The 26,322-nt window shown below is 39.3% G+C and overlaps 1 protein-coding gene across 1 annotated transcript; it reads left to right on the forward strand.

The window, feature by feature from the left end:
- The first annotated feature begins 5,601 nt into the window (after window positions 1-5,601).
- On the forward strand, window positions 5,602-23,706 carry LOC104568342 (Y+L amino acid transporter 2). Its single transcript, XM_088537012.1, has 11 exons — window positions 5,602-5,686; window positions 5,824-5,918; window positions 11,032-11,549; window positions 13,837-13,962; window positions 16,511-16,655; window positions 17,598-17,721; window positions 18,447-18,550; window positions 18,817-18,913; window positions 20,396-20,545; window positions 21,420-21,603; window positions 23,372-23,706. Exons 3-11 carry the CDS (start codon window positions 11,048-11,050, stop codon window positions 23,461-23,463), a joined length of 1,524 nt encoding a protein of 507 aa, XP_088393138.1. The 5' UTR covers window positions 5,602-5,686; window positions 5,824-5,918; window positions 11,032-11,047; the 3' UTR covers window positions 23,464-23,706.
- The last annotated feature ends 2,616 nt before the right edge of the window (window positions 23,707-26,322 follow it).

Below are 26,322 nucleotides of genomic sequence, written 5' to 3' on the forward strand. Positions count from 1 at the left end.
TTCCAACCTCAACCTTCTGTGGTTCTGTTATTTCGTCTTCCCCATCTGGTTGCTAGGGCAAGCACTTCACTGCACAAGAAGTGCAAGTGTCAGTCAAAGGAGGAACACAGGAATCAAGAAGGACACAGAGCTGATTGATTGTCACTGTTGTGCTAAAAACTGATAGGTTAGAAAGAGTAGAGCCTGATTCGGTTACATCTCCTTAAATTGTTCTTGCAAATAAAGTATGATTAGATCAACATACAACTTGTAATGTGTAAGGGAGCCCTCATTTAGTGCCTGTTACCTTTGTGTCTCATGTAAGTACTTCATATCTCATTTTGCTAGATCAAACTATAGCTATGTGTTTGTTTGTTGTTGTTGCTGTTAGTATTTACAAGGAGCCACAGTTTGGGTCTGCAGAGCGAAAGTTACACTTTGGTGCACTGCCCCACCAGGTCAGGAGTAACGTGCGTGGGGCCTTCTCATGTATTGGGCACCACGGAGGTGGCAGAGGTAACGTTTCCTTCTGAGAGGAACCTGCGGTGTCCTGACCTGCTTTAATCCTCTTTGCACCCCAGTCACCACAACCCTGTTCCATCTAAAAGATGGTGGCAAAATGTTTAGCCACAAATGGGTCCATCTGACAGTTTAAAAAAAAAAAAAAAAAAAGTGTTTTTTTTCTTATTTCAGAAGGCTTTAACGATCTGACTTGGGTGGCTTTAAACACAATAAACAATTACTTTTTAATTTGCTGGAACAGAGCACACGCAAATGACTTACATTTTAAAGGCACTAATGAATAATCACAAATTCGGTTAACACTAGCTAAAGCTTGAGAATTTTCTAAATCTTGGAACAAGAAAGCTAATGTCTGCTCAAACTGTTTTACAAAAAGGAGTGTATAAGCGAGAAGTCCCAAAGGAAGGCTATTTGGAAACCAGTGGAGTAGTGAGATCTGTCCCATTTCAATATGAGTCAATGTTCACTATGTGCAATAGTGGTTACCAACAGCTTACCTTAGCGTTTGGGTTTTTTTTTTTTTTTTTTTTTCAATATCTGTCATAACTTATTTTGTGAACTGAATTACAATGATGTGTAATTTTTGGATGACTCCTTTGTAGATTTTTTTTAAATACGTTCTTGCACTAAACTGGGAATTAGCATTTTACCCTGCTTCTGTGTTTTCATCTCCCTTTCAGCCCTCAGAGACTGCAGAATTCCACCTGGAGTGCAGCCAGCTGAGGACAGGGCAATAGTGTAAAGGATGGGTCTGTTTTTGGTAGAACAGACTTACGTGGCCAGCAGGGAGCTTGATTCCAGGCCTGTGCATTTCATTGCAGAAAACTTGTAACATCCAAGCCATGTTCTGCTTATTATTAGTAACTGCCATGGCTGAAGAAAGATCTGTTTTATTCAAGGTAGTCTATCAGGTAACACTAGCAGGTCTAGGTACCTAGTGCAACTTTAACCAGAATGAACAGTGCCACTGTCTAGAAAACTGGTAGTTCAAAACAGGAGAAGGCACTTGCAAATGCTGAAATTTTTTGATTGCTAAATGTTATTAAATAATTAAGGATGTCAGAACAAGAATGAGGGAAAAGCAGTGAATGTTGTTTAATCATGTGTTAAGCCTCCTGGATTTCCCTTTTGCCAACATAGGTTTAAAATAACCGCAGACTGCTTTGCTTAGTGGTCTATAACATGTTTTTGCCTTCATACTTCTCAGGTGAAGGAAGGAAACTTTGATGGGGCTTGAAGTTGAAAAGCAAGCCAAGTATTGGCAAATTCAAAATCTTTAAATTTCTTCTTTCTTATCCAATTTACCATCAAAATTGATGGGTACTCTGGCCTCCTTTCCAGAAGGAGAATGTAGTATCTCCAGTAAGGAATTCAGGGGAAAAAAGAGCAACAAGGAAACTCTAGTATGCAAAGTATGCAAATTTGATGCAATATCACTTAGTTCATCTTCAAGCAGTCTGTCTAGTAAGGGTCTCTTCTTAGAATTTATAAATACTTACAGTCAAACTGTAATTTTGCAAAATCTCCTTTCTTAGGTGTTTTCTAAAATTAGCCATGCATTAAGAATTTCCCTACATTGTGATTGCCGGAAAAAACGGAAGCTTCTTTATGAGTATCTCTCTGAAAGATGATGCGTTGTTCTTGTAGTACTTGGTATCTTTCCATTTTAAATTATGCTGAAGAAGGCGAAGGTTCCCCTGCAATTTTAGAGAAAAAAAGAAAAAAAGTGACATCTGTTTGTGTTTCCTGCTGTTGAGCGTCCTGGTGCTGCTCCTGCGCCTCTTCCTTGCGCACCTTTGGCACACGCTGTGGCTGCGGCCACCTCGCCAGAGGTGTCACGCCGTGGGAGGAACCCTGGGCAGCAGATGGGAAAGATCCCAGTGCTGTTCCAGGTGCTTCCAGAGCAATTAGGTTAGTTGTCACCTTCCGGTCTCGTCATACGGAAAGGAAACATTAGGCATCAACTGGTAGGACCACACAGTGCTCCTGAGATCAACGGCGACGAACGCAGAGCCTCCACATGTGGGAGGCTGCCAGCCTCCCAGTGTCTGCAGGGAGGGGGAGCCTGCAGAGCAGGAGGACCTGTGGTCTTCCAGGGCCCGCTGCTGAGGGAAGAGAAGGTGCTGCTGCTCTCTGGAGTCTCCCCGCTTCTGCCTGTCTTCAGAGAACTGGTCTGGAGTCGGCCAAATCATCTACCTGCAGGTAGTCCCTGTTGGAACTTTCTGCAGGCCTTTGCTGGATGTGCACTCCTACTCCACGGGAAGCTCCACACGGGCCGTGGCTTTCAGCAGCTGCATGAACTATCCGTGGAGCCTGCACAGCCAGATCCAGGCATGAGGCTACCACAGCTCTTGTAATCACTGTGGGCAGCCCCTCTCCACGCGCCATCCCCTGGAGGTAGCACAGCTGCAGGAGCACTGCTGTCCTCAGTGCCAAACGAATGTACACCTGTAGGGATGAGTGCTGTGATCTGGCTGAAAAACAGCATTCAAGGAAACCCTGGGGGCTCTTAGAAGATTTTGGTGTCTTATCTCACACCTTTCTCTGGCTCCTGAACCCATCCGCCAGGAGGAAGTAGCAGCATAAACCTGCCCTCTCCCACAGGCCAGCACGTACAAATTCCATCAGGAATGAAATGAAGGGGAAGAGACAAAGTTTATGTCTGGAAAAATAAGGAAGAGGAGACAAGGAGAAATCTCCAAGGTAGCCGTGGGGAAAGGAGGATGGAGGCTGCATGTTTGAGCCACTCGGAGTGGGGGAGGACGGTTTGTGGAGGTGGTTACTGATACAAGTTAATAAGTAAAAGTCTGTCTCTGATGATTCTGTTCCTTAATTCCATTAGTGTGAAAGTGGAACAGAGTTTCTGTGCAGCTGCAGCCTTCAGCACCAGCTTCTGCCTGGGGCAGCAGCCCGAGGGGCAGGACAGCCATGCAGTTCGTACACAGCCTGGTAGTTGGGAACTCCACAAGTGCCAGGTTTGCTGCTCTGGGTCTGTGAGACATGGGACCCTCGTCCATGAGGACACATGAGGTTGATAGTGCTAGAGGAGACTGTTAGGAAAGGTGAGTGATGTCCCCCACTTCTTCCAACACACAGCTGTGTTTTCTGCACCCCACACTTCTTCACTACCAGGTTTTTCAGCTTTTCACTCCTAGGAGGACGGCTGCTACTGTCTTTGCTGACAGTAGGAACTCTTCTCTGAGTTGAAATAACTCATTGACAACTTTTTTGCATATACATTGAGGTAAATAAAAATATGTGACTTGCTGCCACTGGATTTCATAAAGCATTCTAGAATTCAGGCACTTAGTACTGCAACTTTTGTATTTGCAAGCAGCCTTAATTTTAATTTCCCTGAATATCTTGTCGGGTTATTATTATTTACCTCCTCCACTATACCTGTGTTCCTTTATAGAAGCTGGAACCCATCTGGTATTGGTGATAGGCTCTTACTCTTCAAAAGGAACATGGTATAAAACACTCTGTGCCAGTGCCAGCCTAAACTGACATGCCCATAGAGTGGAGAGAAAGAGCAGCCACAGCTCATTGCTGCTGTTGCCACATTGACCAAGAGCTGAGTCCTGTGCTGCTGGCACAGCGCCTTGCCGATCCTGTTATGCCTGAGCTAGCCTGTTTGGTACAGCTCTCTTGACATGTTCTGTGCCCCATAGTCTGTCCTGCATCAACTTATGGGACACTAATGTCGCAGACTTACTAGGCAAGCACACTTCCCTTTGCTCCAAGAGCAAAAGTGCATACCTGCAGCTATAATGCGCACTAGAATTGCTATGAGCACTAGGTTGGCACAGGAGATTCCTTATTGCAGAGGTACTGCTCAATTTCTGTAAGATTATAAAAATGAGAAAATATAAAGGAAGTCACATTAGCTAATTTATATGTATCCATCCTGCTTACTTAATAAGCAAAACAGGGATAATGATCCTTTGCAGAGGAACTGGAAGTAGCTTTTGTTCTCACAAAAGAAATGTTAAAGGAAGAAATTGTTTTTTGGTCTTTCTTTTTTCATACATGCTGCCTGCCACATAGAATCATAGAATGCTTAAGGTTGGAACGGGCCTCTAGAGGTCATCTAGTCCAATCCATGATTGCACAATGCTGATTTATGTGCTCTTACAGTAAAGTTGTGGGAAATGGCAAGTACTACAAAACCCGCAGAGTCCGACCAGTAGTATATGGGAAGCATTAATGAAGAAAAGATTTGTTTTGTGCTCCGACACGCAGCCTCTATACAGTGCAAACAACGGAGCGAAGCTGCTGCAGGATGCCCATGGCAGAGGCAACAGCAAGGTGCCCTCTAGCCCTAAGAGGAGGGACCCGTCCAGGAACAGGCTTGCTCCACATAGGGCAGAGTACACAGTCAAAAAAAACACCCTTTGTCCAAGATCTTAAACGTGACAAATTCGACACAGTTCGATTTTTTGAAGTAATTGTGCAGGCTTGAAAATAAGATCACAAACCTGTTTTTTCATCTATAGTCTATTAACGCTGCCTTAACAAAAGAAAAAAAAATCTTAAGGCAGCACTGCCTAAAGAATGTGGGACGCAGCCTCTGTGCTCTTCTAGCAGAGACTAACGTGCCTGCAAAACAATTCTCTTGCCAAAATGTTGCTTGATATATTGTAATGTACGTAACCACAGACTTGCAGGCAGCTGAAATTGTGCAATCCTTTCAGGCAGACTTAAGTGTGTTTTCAGGGATAAAAAACTCTTCTTTGTAGAGAAACAGCTTCTGAGCTACTTTATTTTTATTTAAAATAGTTGTCTCATGCCTGCTTCTAAGAGTGTTTTTAAAAAGCACAGGTCTTTCATGTAAATATGAAGTATAAACCTGCCTCCAAGAAAGCATGTTTTCACAAGATGTTACTTTAAAAGGCAAAAATAGGAGGAGCATGGATGTAATAGGAACTTTGGGGTTGTTTTTATTCTTCCTTTCTGTCACTATGGGTTACAGTATGGATCATGCGACATGATGCAACTCTCCTGCTTTCCCCTTGGATGACTGGGGCTGAAAGGGGGGGAATATCTGCACTTTGATTGAATTATTTCATTTTCCTATAAGGATTAGTGATTTTCATCTGAATCTTGTTCTCTACTGCCTCAACTCAGTCCGGTATTGAAGAGTCTTGATCTGCTGGATCAGCTCCTTCCAGATGCCCTTTGACATGTGAGTACAGATCTTTGCCTGCCTATTGGCCTCATACTTTATGGAAAACAAAAATTCCAGGTTAGTGCTCTTGCACTCATTAACTTTCTGATCTGTCCCCAAGACTTTATTTTCTGGATGTTTGCCTGTTTGGCTAGACATACTGCTGTATACCGTACTGGCCTGTGTTTTCCAAAAGTACTTCATAGAGAGGACCCTATATTATTGCAGAAGACAAAGCTGAGTACTTCGGGTAAGATCTTTCTTTATTTTTTCCTTTTTTATGTTATTTTTTAGAAAAGGTTATATAATAGATCTTTTTTACCAGATCAGCCTGTTTTGTTTATCATATCTCATGTCAGAAAGTATTAGACAAGTCATATATAGAGAATTGTCTGATTAAGAACAACAACTGAATTGATAGTTATTAGGTAAAGAACAGATTACACTGAAAAGAAAACATATGAAAAAGTAAGCAGATAAATACTAAGATACTTGAGATGAAATAATATCTGTATTTTCCATTTAGCTGTTTTCTTTGCTAGTTTCCACAGGAAATAACTCACAGTCGCTCCACTCAGACATTTTCTGCTTGGCCCAGTCATACTGTGAGAATAAATGTGTTCTGTGTGTACAGGATTAATGAAAAGTCTCACTGTGTCTTCTTAAATTAACAAGAGGAATTGGACTGCATTCACTCCAAGTTAAAGTCTAGGAAAAGGTTGTTGTTTTCAGTGATATAACATGAAGGAATATGGATTTCTTTAAGCCCTCCTTTCGTCCTCCTCATTTCTGTCATTACTTTCAGTGGCGCATCAGCTGGTTTTTCAGCTGCCTGTGTCTGCAGGCTAATGACCTCAGTTAACGTTGTTTGGAGAAACCACATTCCAGAAGAGTCTGGGATATTCGTTCTTGAAAGCTCTCCTTGATTTTAGTATTACTGCTGGTGTAATAAAAATAGCAATGCTGAGCAGCGAGTGAGAGAAGAGGCTATTCATATTAGTGTAACTTAGCCGTCCCGGTGAAGCAGATGCCTAGTTATTTAGAGCCACATCTAGGGAGTCACTATTTAATTAGAGCAGCCTTTCTGCTAAAGCATCAGACGTATCAACTACACACTGGTAAGCATCTACCTTCTCCTTTTAATGCTTTTCTTAGGCTTGGAATAGAGTAGCTCCTCTTTAAAATATCTTCCATGACTTGCTTGGGGTGGGAATGGAGCACTTGGGGGTGGAGCGAGTCCTTCCAGCCCCGGAGCACAGCAACGTTATGGGAATACGAGCAGCGTTGTTTCACTGAATGTATAAAACTTGGAAAACCTAAAAAACACCACGAGTGAAAGCTGATTGTTTTCTCCTGAGTGGGATCTATGCTTTTTTAGTGGAGATCAAACTTTTTGTTTGTTCTTTTTCTGGCAGGAGTGGCAAGTTTTCTGGCAAAACATTTTGCTGTTCCTTCATAAGGCATAATCTTGTTTTGTTTGCGTGATCTCTTCTCACACTGGAAAGTGTTCAGTGATGTAAGCTGCCATAAATACTCCCTTGAGAATCTGTTGAAGCTCATGTTCAGCAACACTGTTTTGAAGTTTAATATGCATGTGGTTTTGGTCATGTTGAAATCATGTATTTTTTTCATTTTTATTTAGTTTGGGACATCATCTACTACACACAGAAAAAAAAATTAATCGGTGCCTACTTTGAAAAGATACTGAGATTGCTCACAGCTTTAAAATAGCTTTCTACATATATATATATATATATATATATATATGTTTCTACTGTAAACACAATTGAAATATTTAGAATGTGTTTTCTTTGACATCACACATTTTCTAACTGAAACTAGAAGGCTGTTTTTTTTAATCAATTTTATTGCCTGTTTTGTGTTTGACGGTGTAGCAGAATTTAATAATTGAGAAATTAAATTACATGATTAAGAAATTATACGGTAAGTCACCTCCTTAAAATCCTGCGAAGTTACTTGAAATAGCATTAAATGCAGGAGTAAATCTGATGTCCAGCATATTCTGACATCTTTTGTACAGCGCAACTTTATAAGTGCCCTCAATTTCCAAGGGAATCCCTTGAAACAAAATATATTTGATTCCTGAGAAAGAATATTTTATTTATTTATTTATTTTTAATTAAGAGCTGGGAATTTCAACACAGCCTAATGAAAAGGGACAGTCTGCGTGCAAACAGCTCTTCAGTCATCACACTTCCATAATTCCTGACCCAGCCTTACTTAATCATTTGGCAAAGGTTAATTAACTCCTCAAGGAGGCAATCACCCATCAGGCTGTGGATTCCTGAAGGATGAGAAGTGTTGGAGAAAATTTGTCTTGCCAAACTAGTCCCACACTAACATATTGAAGGTTTGGTTTCAATTTTGGTTTTCAGCTACTAGGCAACTGGTACTTTTTCCTTCACTTCTGCATATGACCGGTGGTAGTGATTTGACCAAAAAAATCATATTTTGAGAAGCATCTGTATATGGAGCATCTCAAGCATCTGCCTTCCTTTCTGTTGCTCTTCGTATATGTGGCTGTGAATTAAATAAGAGACTGCAAATAACTTGGGGACATTATGCCTATCAGTGCACTTACTTAGTGCATTCTGCTTCTTTGAAAGGAAAATTTTCTTCCTTTTGTTAGGGAGCACCTAAGAAAGAGTGGGACCTATATGATAACAGGCTACTGAAGTTCTGTGGAGGAAATCAAGTGTCAAGGCAAGGCACAGACAGGAGTTCACAGCTCATTTACCCTTCTGAAGCCTCAGAGGCGCATCAGGATGTTCAAGTTTGCCTGAACCTTTGACCTTCAGAGAGCAGCAGGTCTTTTCACTTGTAACAGTATATGGGGACCCATGCAGTGGGGAATGCCAGGAAGCCTTTATGTCGTGCTCTTCAAGTTTTATACACAATTGCTAAAAGTGCTAAAGTACCTGTACATATATTTTTGATGCCATAAAATTCTCTTATTGAAATAGGGTTACTCTTTAAATACTTAACCATTCTAGTAAGGCAAGAATACCAGAATGTGAAGAACCTTCTTTTTCTTAAACTACCACATGAGTTAATTCTGCCATGCTCAAGAAGCTGTTCTGAACTAGAGATTCAGCTAGAGGATCCTCTCTGCTAAAGGATTCACTGTAAAGATGTGTTATCTGCTATAATTTAGGATTTTCCAAGTGGAGATGACCTGATCCTGATTGATAGTCCTAAATAAAGAAATGAGTAACAGCTTCAGGGATTGCGACCTCACTGAATGAAATCAGTTCACTGGCTACTGTTAATGGAAACATTGCTGTTGACTTCAGAAGCAACAGAAACTGCAGAAAGGCTCTTGTCCTCAGAGAACTGCTTTCTTGCAGATTTTCAGTTGATATGAATTGGAAAACTCAGCTCCACTCAGAGAAAACAGTGAATATTTCTTACTTAGGAAACCGAATCACTTATCCTTTGACTCTCAGATAACACGTTATGCCTATTCATGCATTTAATTTAGTGTCTGGTTAAAAGTTTTAGTAAAGTGGCATCTCTCAAAGTGCAGAAGTTTGAACTATTCCTTGCTGATTGTTTTTTTTCTTTTCAGAATTATTTTATTCACACCCACTTATTTATGCAGAACTGATTTCCTACACAATTCTGGTTACATATTTTTTTAGAGATCTGAAGGATCACTTCACTAGCATAAGTGAAAAGAAGCAAAATCTGAAGAAAAGAGTTTCATTGAAAAAAATAGTTCTAACCTGTACCTACAAGCTCCTATAAAAGCTGCAGGTTGTAAATGTTGTGTGAGACTTAGTAGTATGGGCAATGTAACTGCTCAAATCCCCTCTAAATATAGGGTCAACCACAATAAAAATGAAAGATGCAATAGAAATTGTAAGGAAGGTAATTGGCTGGTGTATTGGATGCCTGATATTCTTTGCCCAGCCCAAGGTAGATTCTGGTTCTGAGAGGGACAGAGTGAAAAATAAGAGGATTCACTTGTGTGTGAAGAGGATGTCACCTAAAAGCAGCCATTCAGCAGCAGCCATGCTTAAACATCTATAGAGAAACTAATATTTAACCTTACTTCATTGCTCCCATAGTGCTTCTGCAGTTAGAGGATAATTTTTGGGATGAGTAAAGCATTTAATTTTTAAAAAGAGTTTGGCACCTTTTAATCTTTAAACCTCATCTGGCTTCATTAGTGACTTGATCAACTAGAAAACTGAATCCCACCAAATTGGAAAAGAAAGTATATAAATTCATCAGGGCTGCTAAAACAGATACACTTTACAAAGGAAAATGGACCTTCCAGGAAGTTTGCGGGTTGTTTTTGGTTTTAAAGTGGCCATTAACCACATAACAGCATAAATTTGCAATCAGATGCTTTGGACGAGTATCTGCTGGAACAACTTTTGTTTTACTCACAAAACTTTGCTGTAGCTCATAGGATTTTGATGAGGTCTTCTGCAGTGTTTGGGTTGGAGGGTGGAGTAAGAGAAGTAGAAATGTGTTTCTCCAGAGTCAGAAACAAGAAAAGTCATTGTTCTAAGAAAGCGTTATGAGTGCGTGTGACTGTATAGTAGGAATGAGTGTATGCAGAGGACACAACGCGGGCTGTTACATCTTGCCCATCTTTCACCACGCGAGCACCAGATGGATGTGACACATACACATGACTAATGTATGTGATGACATTTATGTAGTTTTCCGGCCACCAGCATACTTGGATCTTGCCCTGTGTGCACTGGAATTGGAAGTCTTTACAGATAAAAGAAGTGTTCTGGCAATAGGGTGTCCAAAACTCAATCCTATGCATGGTAGTGGCTTTTTCCCAGATGTCAAGCAAGGTTAATAACTATACAAGGTGCATTATTCACCATTACAGCAGGAATCTTACCTCTGGGAGTACCTGAAGCTCTCAGATTGTGGATTTTTATTCATCTTCACACTAACGTGCTGAATCTAGAGCTTCTGAATATTTTTCTCTATTCCTCCATTGAGTATTTTTCTCTTGTGATCCTCAGTAGATAATTTTAGATGGATGTGATTTGACTGAGTAGCAGAACAAAGTTCATTCTGGGATTGGAGCAAGATTTAGTGAGGAAAGCTGTGTGTGGTTCTCCAGCTGAAGTAGGATGTCTCCAGAGATACAGTGTCTTTCTTTCCTAACATAATTTACAATGGCTTCATATATTTATCCATAAAAAAGCTACAGTGAAAGGTAAGTGGATTAACTAGTGTTTCCCAGACTACAAGGCAAAAGCAGGAAAGTAGTTGCTCTTTACGCTATCGATGCCTTGTATGCTAAATGTCTTATTCATGTTTCTGATACTACGTGCATTACAAAAGATGTTCTTTCCCCCTGCTTTCAGGTAATGGTAATTGAGGATGACAGCCCCCTGGCGAATATGCTGCAATAAAAAATCCATACCCAGGAATGGAGAAACTGAAATGGACGATATGGCAGACTCGAAAGAAAAAATGCAGATGAAAAAAGAAATTACTTTACTAAATGGAATTTCTTTAATTGTAGGGAACATGATTGGCTCTGGAATATTTGTGTCCCCTAGAGGCGTTTTAATGTATAGCACTTCCTATGGACTCTCTCTAGTCATCTGGGCTCTCGGTGGGATCTTTTCACTCTTTGGAGCTTTATGTTATGCAGAACTGGGAACATCCATTGTTAAATCTGGAGCCAGTTATGCCTATATCCTGGAAGCATTTGGTGCCTTTGTGGCCTTCATCAGACTGTGGTCTTCCTTGCTGATTATCGAACCAACAACTCAGGCAGTGATAGCGATCACATTTGCTAACTATATTGTTCAACCAATTTTTCCACATTGTGAGCCACCATATGACGCAGTCAGGTTGATTGCAGCTGCTTGTGTTTGTGAGTAAATTTATGATTGCTAGAAATTAATTATTATATTTGGAGGTTCCCAGGGAGATTTTTCTGAGATCTTATTCCTTAACCTGTTGTGATAATAATCATTGCCTCTGCGGAACATGTTCAGATGCTTTTCTTCAGATGGACTTTATTTGATACTGAGATATTAGAGGAGGGAAGAGGATTCCAACCATTTGGATGAGGAAAACTGCATTTGCTGATTAAAAATATATAGTCTCTTCAGATCACAGGCCTAATACGCAGTGTTTTAATGGCATCTCATGAAAACCTAACACTGAATAGAAGTGTTCTTCAAAGATTTCTTTAGCCTTCCTTTTCACAGTTGTTTTGCTGTGTTCTTCTTGCAGACCAGCAGCTCTGTCCTCTAGCACCTCTATTTTCTGGGTGCTGAAGCCTTACGTGTGGCAATTGCTGTCTAGTTTCACCTGCCACAGATCTGTGCACCAATCAGGCTTATAACTAACATTTTGAGTAACAGTCCAGATTACTGGTAAAATTACAGTTTTATATTAACTGTGGTACGCAATTTAGGAGTGTCAGCAAAACCATTACTAGTGTCAACCATTTTTGCAAGGGCTCACAAGCAGCAGGTCTAAGTGTCACTTCACCACTGTAGTAGAGAGAACGTGTTAGAATCTATATGGGGCAAATATTTAGTAGAACTTACTGGCATTTCCATGCCAAGATTTCATTGCTTTGAATTTAATAACACTCTGCAGTACAATCATGACACGTGCACTTATCCTCCATAGTGTTTTTAATAGCACTTTTGCATCATCTGACTGCTGAAATGCTCAAGTGTTGACTGAAGTCTTTAACACTTTCTTTATTTCATTGTTTTTAAGAAATAGTCATTTATTTAACTGTTACTGTTTTATACTACGGTACTTCTAAGGATGAGCTCTAAGGAGATTTTTTAAATTATAGAGTATAAAATCTTATTCAATGTGTATGCCACATACACAATATCAAGATTTACAGCAATCCTTTATTTAGAAACAGTTCCAGATTATATCCTAGCCTGACACAAAACAGGAACAATTCAATATATTATCTGAAATTTTATAAAAAACCTGTCCCCACTGCACTACATTGGTATATCAATAGGAAATAGTGGGTGCAAATCAGATCCAAATTCTGAAAATAGTTAAGTGCATCATTAACTTGACAGCTGACTACACTGTCAGCTAAAATGTGCAGAGTTGACTAGTGGTAATGAAAGCAAGAAGTTCTCTGAGTATCTGCACTTGGGTTCTAATTTCATTACTATACAGAAAGGCTTTTGGATGGTTTTCATTTTAAGCACTTGAAAAATTCTTTTTATTTCCATTAAAATTGAGGTCTAGATTATAGACAGAACAAAGAAACAGATGTAATATTCAAGAGGCCTGAGAGAGAAAAAATAGCCCATTCTGATATGTGCTTCAGAGCACACTAATCGCCCATACCACATCTGGCCTGATGTCTGCTCCAGCCATCAGGAGCTGTACTTGGTACAAATGTCCCTGTTCTGAGTTATAGGGCTGTAAAGGAGGTAAGTTTCCCATGGCGTTATGTGTGTGTATGTATGTGGGTGGATTACCAACTTGTCAGGGTTTCGGATGCAAATAGGGAGAAGGAGGGATTGGAGAAGGAATTGACTGAATCCAACCTCTGCAACCGGACTGCTTAGTTTTGTTTCCCGATAGATTCTGCTGGAATCGAGGCTTGAGAGAACTTGTGAGTACTTTTATAATCTTCAAACTTGGGGATCAGAGCATGAGTGACACCATTCCTGCCACTGGGCGCCAAGTAACAGCATGCTGGCCTAGCTCCATCAGCTTCCTGAAAACGGCATCCAAGCATTTTGGTGTAGAAACTGTCCTTACTCTGTACAGAGAGTAAAGTTTGAATTTGCACCATTTTTTTAAGAAAAAGTTCAGTGTAGGCATATAAAAAAAAAAAACCTCACCTTCTGCATGTGAGCAACTGTGCTGACTTTTGTTAAGATTTAAAGATTTAAAGGAGTGGGAGTTAGTTCTAAAATTCAAAATCTGATGTGTTTTCTTCCCACTTATTGATGGAAAATAGCACCCTCAATCAAGTGGCTTTTAAATCAGGAATTTCATTAATCTCAAAAAAAAAAAAATAGATGGTCTTGAATTGTTCAAATTTGATCTGCCTTTGTTTTTTTCTTGAAAAAGGGGGTGGTCTGGAAAGGGATGTTGGAAACGTGCTTTATGTCACGTGAAAGATATAGTTCTCTAATGCAGATTCTTTTTCTCAACAGGTTCCCTAACATTTATTAATTGTGTTAATGTGAAGTGGGGAACCCGAGTACAAGATATCTTCACATATGCAAAAGTTATGGCTCTCATCTTGGTGATAGCTGTTGGCCTTTATAAAATTGGTCAAGGTAAGAATATATTTTATTTACTTAAATTTCTAAAAAAAAAATTGAATCCTCTATGGGGTTCAAAATCTGTGCAGGCAAATCAAACTCCAAAATACTTAAATGTTATTTACTCAGCAAAAAAAAAAATCTGAGAAAGAAGAGAGAAGTTTTAGGGTACAATGAGAGTTTAACTATTCTTCTATCCTTAGTATGGCAAGCCAAGACACAATAAGTTCTCCATTGCTCCCGATAAATGGTAGATATTAGCCAAATTAATATCAACTTAGTGTTAACTAGTTTAAACGTGATCCGTCCTTACGTGAATGAGGATGCTACTGCTATGAAGGGGCCCGCAGTGAGCAGCAGTAGTACTCTGAGGGGGGAGAGAAATCCGGCAAAGGAGGAGGTTCTTCAGCTACGTGAAGAAGCCAGTGGTTTTTGCTGAGAGGATGCATTTATTCTCCCAAACAAGGGAGAACAGTGCCTACTGGTGGGCGCTACTGCCTGATCCCTTGAATCACTGTGAATATCGCAAGACATCACAGGACAGATGAGGCATCTGGTGTCAGCAGCAGCAGTGCTGAAGTGAACACCCTGGAATGCTAGAGATGAGTTTATTCCAGAGCTACCTCTGATCCTTGCATGCTGCATTTATTAATTTGGGCCTCTGGTACATAATAAGCTAAATTAGTCTTCCAGCTCCAGCTGTGTTGCTTAGTTCCTAAGGCTTCTCTTTCATTTTCTTTTCCTGTAAAATCCCTAAAAAGCCATTGCATTTTTAATTAAAATAAAGAAGACCTTCCTATTCAATAATAGAATATTTTCTCCTGCTAAAAATATCTTATAAAACCTAGCAGAAGTGATTGCCTTTCCATGTTTGCTGACCTTCTCCTTCCTTGGCTGCATCTCTAGTAATGCATCAACATATAGAAGTAGTCACATCAGATTTATAGAGTATTTCCATTTAGCCATTATCAGCATATGTCAGTTGTAACTGATTTTTTTCCCAAGTCTCAATAAAACTGAATTGCATCCAACCCTAAAGAAAGGAATGTGAAGTTGCAGGAGATGTGAATGATTAATTTTTCCTGGTAAATGAAACTGCTGCAGTTTTAAAATGGTGTGAATCCATGATGGCATCCTTATAGCAGCTCTGCCCTGTCCCTACTGTCACAAATTAATCTGTGCTTTCAAGCTGCTGCCTTTGAAATTCCTGACCTGTTCATTTGTGTGCAGCTGCCGTGGCACAGCTTGGCATGGGGAGCATTTCCTCTGCTCATGCATCCTTGTAACCCAGGTCGGTTCTTTTACATTTTTGCATGTGGTCATGAGGAAAAAGGTGGAGAGGAAGTATTATTATTATGAATGAAAAATGAAAAGGACTTCTAACAGTGTCTAATTCTCATCTTTTTGAAAAATACTGAGCACTTAAGGAAAGAATAAAGGATTGGGAGGAGAAACAACCAAGGAGGAACAACTAGACTTCTGGAAGAAGTTGTGATTAGGTCCATGCACTCAGACTCAGCAGCTGTTTTAATGAAAAGAACTGTTATGAGGCAGTTTCATGCTGAGATATGAATCCTATTTTAAAACATTGTGAATGTATCTGATCTTATACATGGATTTTTCCTTTTTTTTTCTTTTTTTCTTTTCTGCTTGCAGTTTTCTTCAGCCATGTCCCCAGAGCGTTTGTAGATCTCACCTTCACCTTCCTCTATTCTAACAGTCTCCTGGGAAAGCAACTTTGTTATGAATAAGAAAGAATGGTAGGGACAGATTCTAGGTTACTTTTTTTCCAGGACTGGATTGCTGTGGTGGTATCCATAAATTCCTCAGTTTAACACACAGGGTGAAGTTGCTTAATCTTGTAACAAAGACCTTTCTTTCTTTGTAGTAGGGATTTTTATATGTTTATGTCAGCCTGAATACTTAAACCCACTTCCATTTATATTAGACAGTTTACTTTTCTTCTGCATATGTAGTCAGGGCTTCTTCCTGTCTCCAGCATAGCAGTGAAGATTCGAACAGTTCCACTAACATTTCTTACATTTTGTGGAATTCTTCAGGCGATCATCTCAATTGACTGAACTGTCCTAAAAGAGAATTTTGAGAGTGAGAACACTGTCTCTAGGAGTTCTCCCCTCACTGAGTGCTAATTCATCTGGTGAAAATTAAGAGAGGAAAGATAGCTTCAGGAATAGATTTAGGTGCCCCAGCAGTCTCTTCCAGACAGTCAGGGCACAGCATGACCTGAACGCAGCACTCTCCTTCAGTAGGCTAGGCAAAGATGCCAGCAGAAAACCCGTGAATTCTGGTAAAATTACATATCATATTCAAAAAACTAACCTGGAAAAAAATGTGTTCTGGCTTGAATGTTCCTGTCTGAATATCTGTACTCTGAACCCTTCCTGTTTGCTAAGTGAAAATATAACATGTACGCTTCTGAGTATTGCTGTGTAGGTTGGTTGCCACAGGTCTTATTTCTTTTTGCATAGCTGAGATTTTGATGTATTGGGCTCTGCCATTACACTCTTCAAATAATGACAGTTAATACCTGCCATTTATACAGGAAAAACAGAAAACCTTAGAGCTCCATTTGAGGGTTCAGCAACAGACCCTGGGATGATCGCGTTGGCTCTGTACTCTGCCCTCTTCTCCTACTCGGGATGGGACACGCTGAATTACGTCACTGAGGAAATGCAGAATCCCGAGAGGTAAAAGCATGTTTTGTTTTCAAGGCCTCTGGAAAGGCAGCTGATGGTAGAGCAAGCTCCTCTGTGTTTGCTTCTAATCGGTAATTAGCCAAACTGTTTTATTTACCAAAAGAACCCTCTCTTTTCAAAAGAAATGTTAGATAGGAGACCTCTTCTAATTATTTTCCACTCTCTCGCTCACCGGTTGTATCACACTAAAATGTCACTGTTCGCTACACATATATTTTACACCCTACACTTCAGCAATTTTAATGAAAGAACAAGCCCTTTCTGAAAGCAAGGGAAGTGTGGGTGCATGTAGCTCTCTAAATTGCCTGCTTACTTTCAGTCAGACAGAACAGTTGTTATATTTTCCAGAGCTCGTTTTGTCACCAGTGAAGTAAGATTGCCTCAGGGTTATGACTCTTCTATCTTGTGATCTTCAGCCTTACTTTTTGTGGGCAAGAGGTTTCATTTTGCTACGCATGAAAAACTGAGAAATTAAAAAAAAAAACAACCCCACAGCAGCACTGGAAATACCATCTCCTGTCTGATGGGATGTACAATTCCTGGAGAGTGGTCGGCCTCGCCTATTCAGAATGACACGGTGCACTTTGTCTTGGGACATCCACACAGCAGGAGTCAGGAGAAAAACTGTGGTCAAGAAAACATTTAAGTCTGCTTTTAAATCTCATTGAAGTATTCTCTTTCATTTGATTCCTATAAAAGAGAACATATAAAATTTGCAGGTACAAATGCACAGTTTTTCTCCAAAACTTGCGACAGCCAACAAAGCTGCTTAGGAATCTCAAAATCTTATTTTATAACTCTATGATTACAAAATCATGGAACAGGAAGTTGTGGAGACATCCATTTATGAATGTTTGAATTTGGGAACACTCTCCCATGTAGGTATTTTTTGTTTAAACAATATGAAATAATTTTGCCACTTTCATTTTGTAGGAATCTTCCTATTTCTATTGCAGTTTCGATGCCTATTGTGACTGTTATTTACTTGCTGACTAATGTAGCATACTATGTAGTGTTGGACTTGTCTGACCTCCTCACGAGTGATGCAGTGGCTGTGGTAAGTTACATAAACGATTAAATCAAAAGGTACCATATATATCACTGTGGAAGAATCTCAAATAGCACATTTCTTGGCAAACCAATTCACATATTTCTATGCTGAAAGCTTTTACTTTGTTTTAAACTTTGTTTTTTTTGTGTGTGTAACAGTTCTTGTATAATAAAAGGTACATGAAAAGTGCATATCCAGTAAATCTGTTGTTGTTAAATTCTCTTATATACTATAAGAATCCCTCCCCAGCAGAGGATGCTTTCATTAAGGGCAAAGAGAGAGAGCTATACAAACCGGCTGGCTGGTTTAAGAAACACTCTGGCTATCATTCATATGTACAGCACTCGTATGTACAGCATGCCATGTTTTTAATGCTGCAGACTGCCAGTAATATTTTCAAAACAAAGATATGCAGCAAATTTTTTTTTTAATACTTCAATATTTTTTACAATAATGCATGCTGTGCTACAGCTAGTGTGTTCGTAAAAACACATTAAAGCTAATACATGTTATCTGCTCTCTTCTTGATGTCAGCTTAAAAAAATAAGAAAAAAAATGCAACTGTCATTTTAATATCGACTTTGATATTGATCAGCTTTTCCAAATTCTGATTACATGATGTCATAAGAAGGCATAGGCTATAACACTATATTTGGATGTGAGTTTCTCAGAATCGTCCACATATTTAATGTAATGAGCCTCACTGTATTTTTCTTCTTTTTCTGTTGCAGACATTTGGCAATGAAACCCTTAGTTATGCTAAGTGGATTATTCCGATAGCAGTGGCCATGTCTTGCTATAGTGGGTTAAACTCATCAATAATCTCAGCTTCTAGGTATGAAATATAGGATTTTTTTTAAGTAACTGAAAAGAAATCATTTAATATTAATCTGCATTAGTACACTATAATAGTAACACCTTTTTTTCATTTATGTTCATTTATCATGGAAAAATTGCTATGATTTGGAACGTCTTCCAGTGCCAGCACTCACAGATCAGCATCATCTGATAAACCAAAGCCTATGCATTTATTTATTTATTTATTTGTATTTATAGCAATTAACTAGGTGCTTTTTTTTTTTTTTTTTTTTTTTGTACTAGGCTTTTTTATGTTGGAGCCAGAGAAGGACACCTCCCTCAAAGCCTGAGCTTGATTCATGTCAAGTGTTTCACGCCAGTGCCTGCTCTTCTCTTCAATGTAAGTGACAGTCGACATGGCGCTCGGCCTGGGCGGCCTGGGATTCAAACCCTGGGAGCACTCAACCTCCCTTGCCCTCTCCTGGATTTATCCTTGGTTTCACCTGCACTGGAGGAATCTTCACATGGCTAAAATTTTTAAAAGTACTTGAGGTTTGGGAGGAGGGGAGGTATTTGGGGTTTTTTTGTGGGGGAGACATAGGGGGGTTTCACTGCACAGAGATGGGCCTGATCCATATTTATTCAAGATAAATAAAGATTAGTCAGTAATAAGAATGATAAAATAAATTGAAAAATAGCAAATATGTAACAGTATAGACAGGAGCCATTTTTAAGTCTTTCCATGAGTTTTCAGCGTATCCACTGGGAAGCATGTGACAGGAAGAGGCCTCAGACAGTCCTCTAAGCCAATTTTCTAGAACTTTGAAGTCAGAACATGAGTCCTAAAGCATTTACAATTAAATTCCTACAGTTGGACTCTCATACCCATATTTACTTTGTCCTGCTCTCACTACAGAAATGAACCTTGGGATACAACAGCAAGAAGCCATGAGGTACAAAATTAGTGCAACTAACTTTAACGATTTTAACAGATAAACCCTAATCTAGTGGATTAAAATAAGAGGGAGATTGTGCACAAATAAAGAAGTCATTCAAAGTCATCATTGTTGTTCATTTGAACATGTTTTGTATTTGGTGTCTCCTCTTGACCTGTGTTATATAAACTGTACAAGTAGGTGAGCCTAATAATCCGGCTTAATATGTAATAGTTTAATTATAGTTATTATTTCATTATTTCATTATGAATAGTTTTCTTGGGGTAATTCTATTTGCACCACTAAGATGAGCTACTCCTTTACACACCATGATTTCCATTTATCATAGTAGATTATTTTCTACTCATCAAAAGACTGTATTCTTCTGTTTGTTCTATTTGGTAGAGCAGCTGTTAAATTCCAGGTATTTTAGGTCTAATTTCACCCTTTCCTTGAAGACAGAATTTACTGTAGTGGTGCTGTAGTGTACTCAAGTACCAATGTACTGTGAGAATTTCAAAAAGTGAAATTAAATTTAAAAAATAATATTTTTTCAATCTGAAGCCAATCAAAAGGGCCAAGTAAGCTGCTGCCTACAGGATGCTCCTCAGCAGTCTTGTCTGTAGGGAGCAGAGGCTCCCTACACCACATCTGTCTTTCTCAAGGGCATTTTCTGCTAGTAGAAGAACAGCTTCACAAACCTTAGCTACAGTCAGCCGAGAATAGAGTTGTCACTAGTACATTTGAGGAAGAGATACCAGTGGTTTTTGTGCCAATGTATTTGGGTATTTTTTAGAGGTCTTAAGTATTTGCTTCTTGCAAGGACATGGTGTTCCACGTCCCATCAAATATCTGTGAAACATGCCCTTAATATAACCTTACTACTTCTTTATTTTATTAGACAATTATTTATTTTGCCATTGAAAAATTCCCATTATTTTCTCTAGGGCTTAACGACTTTGCTTTATCTCCTTGTGGAAGATGTTTTCCTTCTCATTAATTACTACTGCTTCAACTACTGGCTCTTTGTGGGTCTGTCTATTGCAGGACTAATATATTTGAGATATACTCAGCCTCACAGACCACGGCCTATTAAAGTAAGTAAAAGAACAAAGGAAATAAGCCAAAATACTCAGATAGTGCCCATGTTTATGCACATGTAACTAGGGATCCATTATTAGTTATGTTATATGCTATTCCCTTCAACCATAAAAATCCTTTTAATATCCAAGATAAGAAATGAAGGAGTAAAATGTATTTGAGTTTTCACAATAACATATTTTCTGATACTTTTGCTATAAGGTTGAAATGAATTGTGTGGGGTTTTGTTTTGTTTTGTTTTCACTCAGCTTTAAAACCTTGTTTATTTCAAAATAAGTAAGAAATAAACAAGTGCTTGGGATTCTTACATACAAATAGCAGTTTTGCTATTGACTCTACTAGAATAAAAATTACAGTCATAATAGGTAATAGGTAACGATTGTTCATTTCCTATGACCATTTGCCAACTTAGCCATACTTTGCATACACTTTTTCTTTTTTTTTCAAACAAAATGGCTTTAAATCAGTCCATTAGTTCTGTAACATTAAGCTCTTACTTGAAAGTCTAGCAGAGTTAGTTCCTAGTCAGATTTCAATGACAAATGCAATTGAAGTTAGAGGGGATAAAATACTGTTGAGTTTTAAAGTTCTTCTTTCAAAGATCGATCTCTAACTATTGTGGAAAGGAACTCAGTTTTTGCAGAGCTGAAAACAAGCAGGTGGTCAGATATTGAAGTATAAGAGAGTTCTACACAGTTCTACAGACTGTGGCCATTCGTAAGACTGGTATGTAATAGTCAAATAGTCAGTAGTTATTTTTGTTATTGACTTGTCTAATTTTAATCTGTAGAGTCTGTCAGTTTTCACATAGAGTATGTCACTGCTTTTTTTGATCAATATTGATCTTTGATTGCTTGTTTGTTTCCACAGCTTAACCTCCTCTTCCCTATAGTGTACTGCCTATGTTCCCTTTTCCTGGTCATAGTCCCTCTCTACAGTGATACAGTTAATTCCCTTATTGGGGTTGGTATTGCCCTCTCAGGCATTCCTGCGTATTACTTGGGAGTCTATCTGCCAATTGAAAAAAGACCTAAATGTCTACAGTGGCTCTCTGGTAAGCAATATAGTCTTGTCTTAGTGTATCGAAGTCTTTTTAATATTTGATCAGATGATAGAAAAAAAAAAGTTTTTCTTAGAATTCTTTTTCCTTTACTGACTGGATGGCAGAGGCTAAAGAGTGGTGATAAATGGGGCCGAGTCCAGTTGGAGGCCTGTGGCCACAAGTGTCCCCCAGGGGCCAGTACTGGGCCTGGTGCTCTTCAACTTGTTCAGCAATGACCTGGACGAGGGCACAGAGTGCACCCTGAGCAAGTTTGCAGATGATACAAAACTAGGAGAAGTGGCTGACACTCCCGAGGGCTGTGCTTCCATTCAGAGGGACCTAGACAGGATGGAGAGTTGGGCAGAGAGGAAACTCATGAGGTTCCACAAGGACAACTGCAGGGTCCTGCACCTGGGGAGGAATAACCCCAGGCACCAGTACAGATTAGGGGTTGACCTGCTGGAAAGCAGCTCCAGCTCCACAGAGAGGGATTTGGGAGTCCTAGTTGACAACAGGTTCACCATGAGCCAGCAATGTGCCCTTGTGTCCAAGAAGGCCAATGGGATCCTGGCCTGCATGAGGAGGAGTGTTTCCAGCAGGTCGAGGGAGGGGATCCTGCCCCTCTCCTCAGCTCTGGTGAGGCTGCACCTGGAGTATTGGGTGCAGTTCTGGGCTCTCCAGTACAAGAGGGACATGGAGCTTCTAGAAAGGGTCCAGCATAGAGCCACAGACATGATTAAGGGGCTGAAGCATCTATCTTATGAGGAAAGAGCTGGGCCTGTTTAGTCTGGAGAAGAGACAACTGAGAGGGGATCTGATCAACATGTTCAAGTACCTTAGAGGTCAATGTAGGGAGGATGAGGCCAGGATCTTCTCAGTGGTGGCCAGTGACTGGACAAGGAGTAATGAGTGCACGTTGAAACATGGAAGCATGGAAACATGGAAACATGGAAGTTCCGTGTGAGGAAGAACTTATTTACTGTGAGGGTGACAGAGTACTGGAATAGGCTGCCAGAGAGGTTGTGGAGTCTCCTCTGGAGATGTTCAAACCCACCTGGATGCCGCCCTGTGCCACGTGCTCTAGGTGTCCCTGCTGGAGCAGGGGGGTTGGACTAGATGATCACTAGAGGTCCCTTCTAACCTCAACCATTCTGTGATTCTGTGACTCTTATGACGTTTGCTATGCTATATACAGCATGTCTGAGACCACACACACCGATACAAAATATTCCACTATGGGGACAAAATTAGTGTTCTGTGTCATCTAATATTTTTGGTATTGAGCCATTTCAGTGTGTTGGCTCAGTAAAAGCTTTGTAGGATTCTGCAGACTGTTTATTATATATAAGGATGCAATTTGATGCCTGGGAAGACAGACATCATGACACCATTGCCTCATTTTCTGCCTGCGTAATAGGATAGCTGAGTCAGAGGAGTCTGTGCATCTTCCTACATAATGAAATAGTGAGTTACTGGTTTGAAGAGCTGTTTTCACCCGTGAAATTCAGGCAAATTTTGAACAGAAAAAAAAATATTATTCAGTTTGAACTCACTTATCAATCTGTGTGTCGATAAATATCTGATTAAAGAAAGACTTTATATTTTTAGTCTGTTTTTGCCTTTTATACATGTCTATACTGTGTGTTTAATCCAATTATTTGAAATGTTTTAAAATTTTCCTAATATCTGCATAGTGCTTTAAAAGCCATGAATATCTGTATATATGTCTAAGAGAGATTTAGCTTTGTCTCAACCATACATTTTTTTCTCTGTATTACAGCTACAACAACAAAATACGTGCAGATACTCTTCTACTGTGCTCCGACAGACCTGGACATAGATAAGGAACCTACAGAAGCTAAGAGTAAATAGAGTTGTCCGGACAGTTCTTCTCTGGAGCAATTTCTGTAATCTGAAGTTCTCCCCCTGTGTTTGGTTGCACTGAAGCACTATGTATTGTGCTATACATCAGTTTGATGTCTGTTAATTTGTGCTTGTTTTGAAAACCCATCACTGCTGAAGGCACTTGCCAGTCCCTGCTTGAATTTTTTTAAAAGTTCCTGTCTATTAATAGTGATTAAATAGCTTATTGAATAACACTTTGCAACTTATAAAGCACTGTGTGAACAAACATTTGTTAGTACATAATTACCAAGTTAATTCTAAAAGCTTAATAAAATTTAAATCTGGTCAAAATACTGAGAAAAGAATTGATAAATGTAACAAAAGGCAGACCAGATATTTCAAGATTCAAAATCTGAGAGATGGAAAGGCAGGGAGGAAATGGTTGAGCCAATATAGCATAATAGTTACTACCTTTCCTAGAAACAGATGTAGGTTTCATCAGCCTATTTAAATGCCTGGAACCAGAAAATAGAAAGGGCTAAAAAGGCCAAATAGAGTTAGATACTTTCTTCTGACCCAAAATTACATTCCTACCTTCCTGGAAGCGATGGCCCAGGTACCTTCGCTTCTCTTCATTGATTCTTTCCTTCTCATAGTGTGCCATTCTCTTTGTCACTTCTGTCTTATTCTACTCAAGATTCCTCCATGTGTCTGCTTGATCTACTTTTTAATAAAAAATGCAATACAAAGAGAGCTTTTTATTATTTTTGATTATTTTTGACCATAGCAGTGATGTCAGTCATATGACAGATATTAGAATTAACAATCTTTAATGCCAGAAGGGTTACCAAATGACCGTTTTGACCTATCCAGCTCCCCTAAGAGATTCTCTACCATGCCATAATTATCTTCTAGAGAGGGGCACTGGATCTCAGCCTTGCCTGCTGGATAGCATAGAGAGCTTGCTGCTCACTGACAGACTCCTGTGAGCACCTCTAAGCTGTCAGTGAATTTCATAAAATAAAAGGGCATTAAGGACTAGATTTGATCTTTCGAACATTAAATTTTTCAATGTGGTACATTACGATGCAAGCCACCAATCTTAATTCCCAATCTCCTGAAATGGAAGACAGTAACTATATATATATATATATTTATATAAAAGGAATGCAACATAAACTTAAAAAAAAATCTGCCCCAGCTCTGATCTGCTTCTTTGATATGTACAGCCCTTCGTTATCCTTGTTGGCAAGTTGTACTTTCTTTCTGCAGCTATACTGGAATATATCATATAAGGTTTGTAGTTTTAATGTAATCATTCCTATGGGTTAGGGTAATTTTAATCCAATACAAGTTCCTTTAGCTTCTTGTTGATGTGTGCCCACAGAATGAAGAATCTGGGAAGGAAGAGGGAAGAAGGCACAAAACCTTTCTGTTTGACACAAAACCTTTCTGTATGTTCTCCCACATTGCTTGGTTATTTTCAGGATTGTGGTTTGGTGCATCTCCAGCCCAGTGCTGTTGACAGGGCTCCCATGTAAAGTGATACTTGCATTTCAATGCCATCTACTGTGGCTGTTTCTCTTCCAGGTGGGCTCTCTTTTCATGCAGAATATGGCAATAAAAATGCACTAAGTTAAGGTAAGCACAAAGATCGTAGAGCTGCATGATTTGCTTTTTGAAAGCCTCAGCTTTCAACTACTAAAATGATTTAAGTATCTCAATAGCAAAAATGCTAAGAGGGAAAAAGCCTTAGCATTTAGTTTGCCAAGGATGCCCTCATGTAATCTTCATATAACAAGTCTCTACTGAAGTCTAGCACCATTTAGCTTCAGCTCTACTATTATAAAGAAGAACTGAACTTTTTCCCAGCTTTTACAAGTCACTGGTTATTTATGTATTATGGTTATGGTTATTTATGGAGTCAAAATCCTCTCTCTCTGATGTGATACAAGCCCTATAAGCCAGTACATGACAGTCGCTGTCTCCACAGAGTTCAAAGTCATGTTTGGTGCTGAGCTGTGTGTCAGAGCTGCTTACACCAGACAGCTCTGTGACAGCCCCTGGGGCTTCCTTTACAGGACCAAAGTGACCAAGGGGTTTGAAACAACTGAGACAACACCTGGGGGGTAGCATATGGCAGTAACTAAAGGTGATGTAACAAAGACTGTATTCCGAGACTGGTTACATTGGGAATTCTGGGCTGAATAGTGGCTTCCTTTGCTTATTATTTTTATACCAAGAGTCTAAATCTGTTGAATTCCTGGTTATGATGCACAAACCTTCATTCTCATTCCTTCTGGGCAGGAGAGAGATGGAGGGAAATTACACATGCAAAGCTTAAAAAAGATGCTTTAAAAAAAAAGATATTGAAGTTCTGTATGGGCCGATCAGTTCTGTTCATATTAATATGTGTTCCGTTGATTTTTTCACTCCTCCCAGATATGCGTAAATTATTGTTAACTATCTAAAGCAAGTTATAGGTGCTAAAGTATCTAAATAAATAAACATCTGATCCCTGGAAAATGCTGCAGTTTTGTGGTTTTAAAGTAAAATCAGTATTGCAAGTCAAATTTGCCGTATGATATATCTGATTGATAGTTTTGTTTTAATAATATCATGAGAGCAATAAGATACTACTCTTCTTTGTGTTTTCTCTAACAAGTATTAGTAGTAAATACAAGTAAAACAAGTATTTCTGGAGGAAAAAAATGCTGCTTGCTTCAGCTGGGACACCTTCTCAGTAGAGTTATGAGCAGTAGTTTACTTAAGCACTTTCTTGTACTAAGACTTAGCATATTCATTATATGCAGTTTCCTGACTATACAGCCAAACACCTTGTTTTCAGCAAAGGTCTTGGTATCCAGGACAGTGACTTTTCATTAC

The sequence above is a fragment of the Tinamus guttatus genome, unplaced genomic scaffold, assembly GCF_059628265.1.
Source record: "Tinamus guttatus ecotype Peru unplaced genomic scaffold, ASM5962826v1 Tinamus_guttatus_pri_ptg000713l, whole genome shotgun sequence".
Taxonomy (NCBI): Eukaryota; Metazoa; Chordata; class Aves; order Tinamiformes; family Tinamidae; genus Tinamus; species Tinamus guttatus.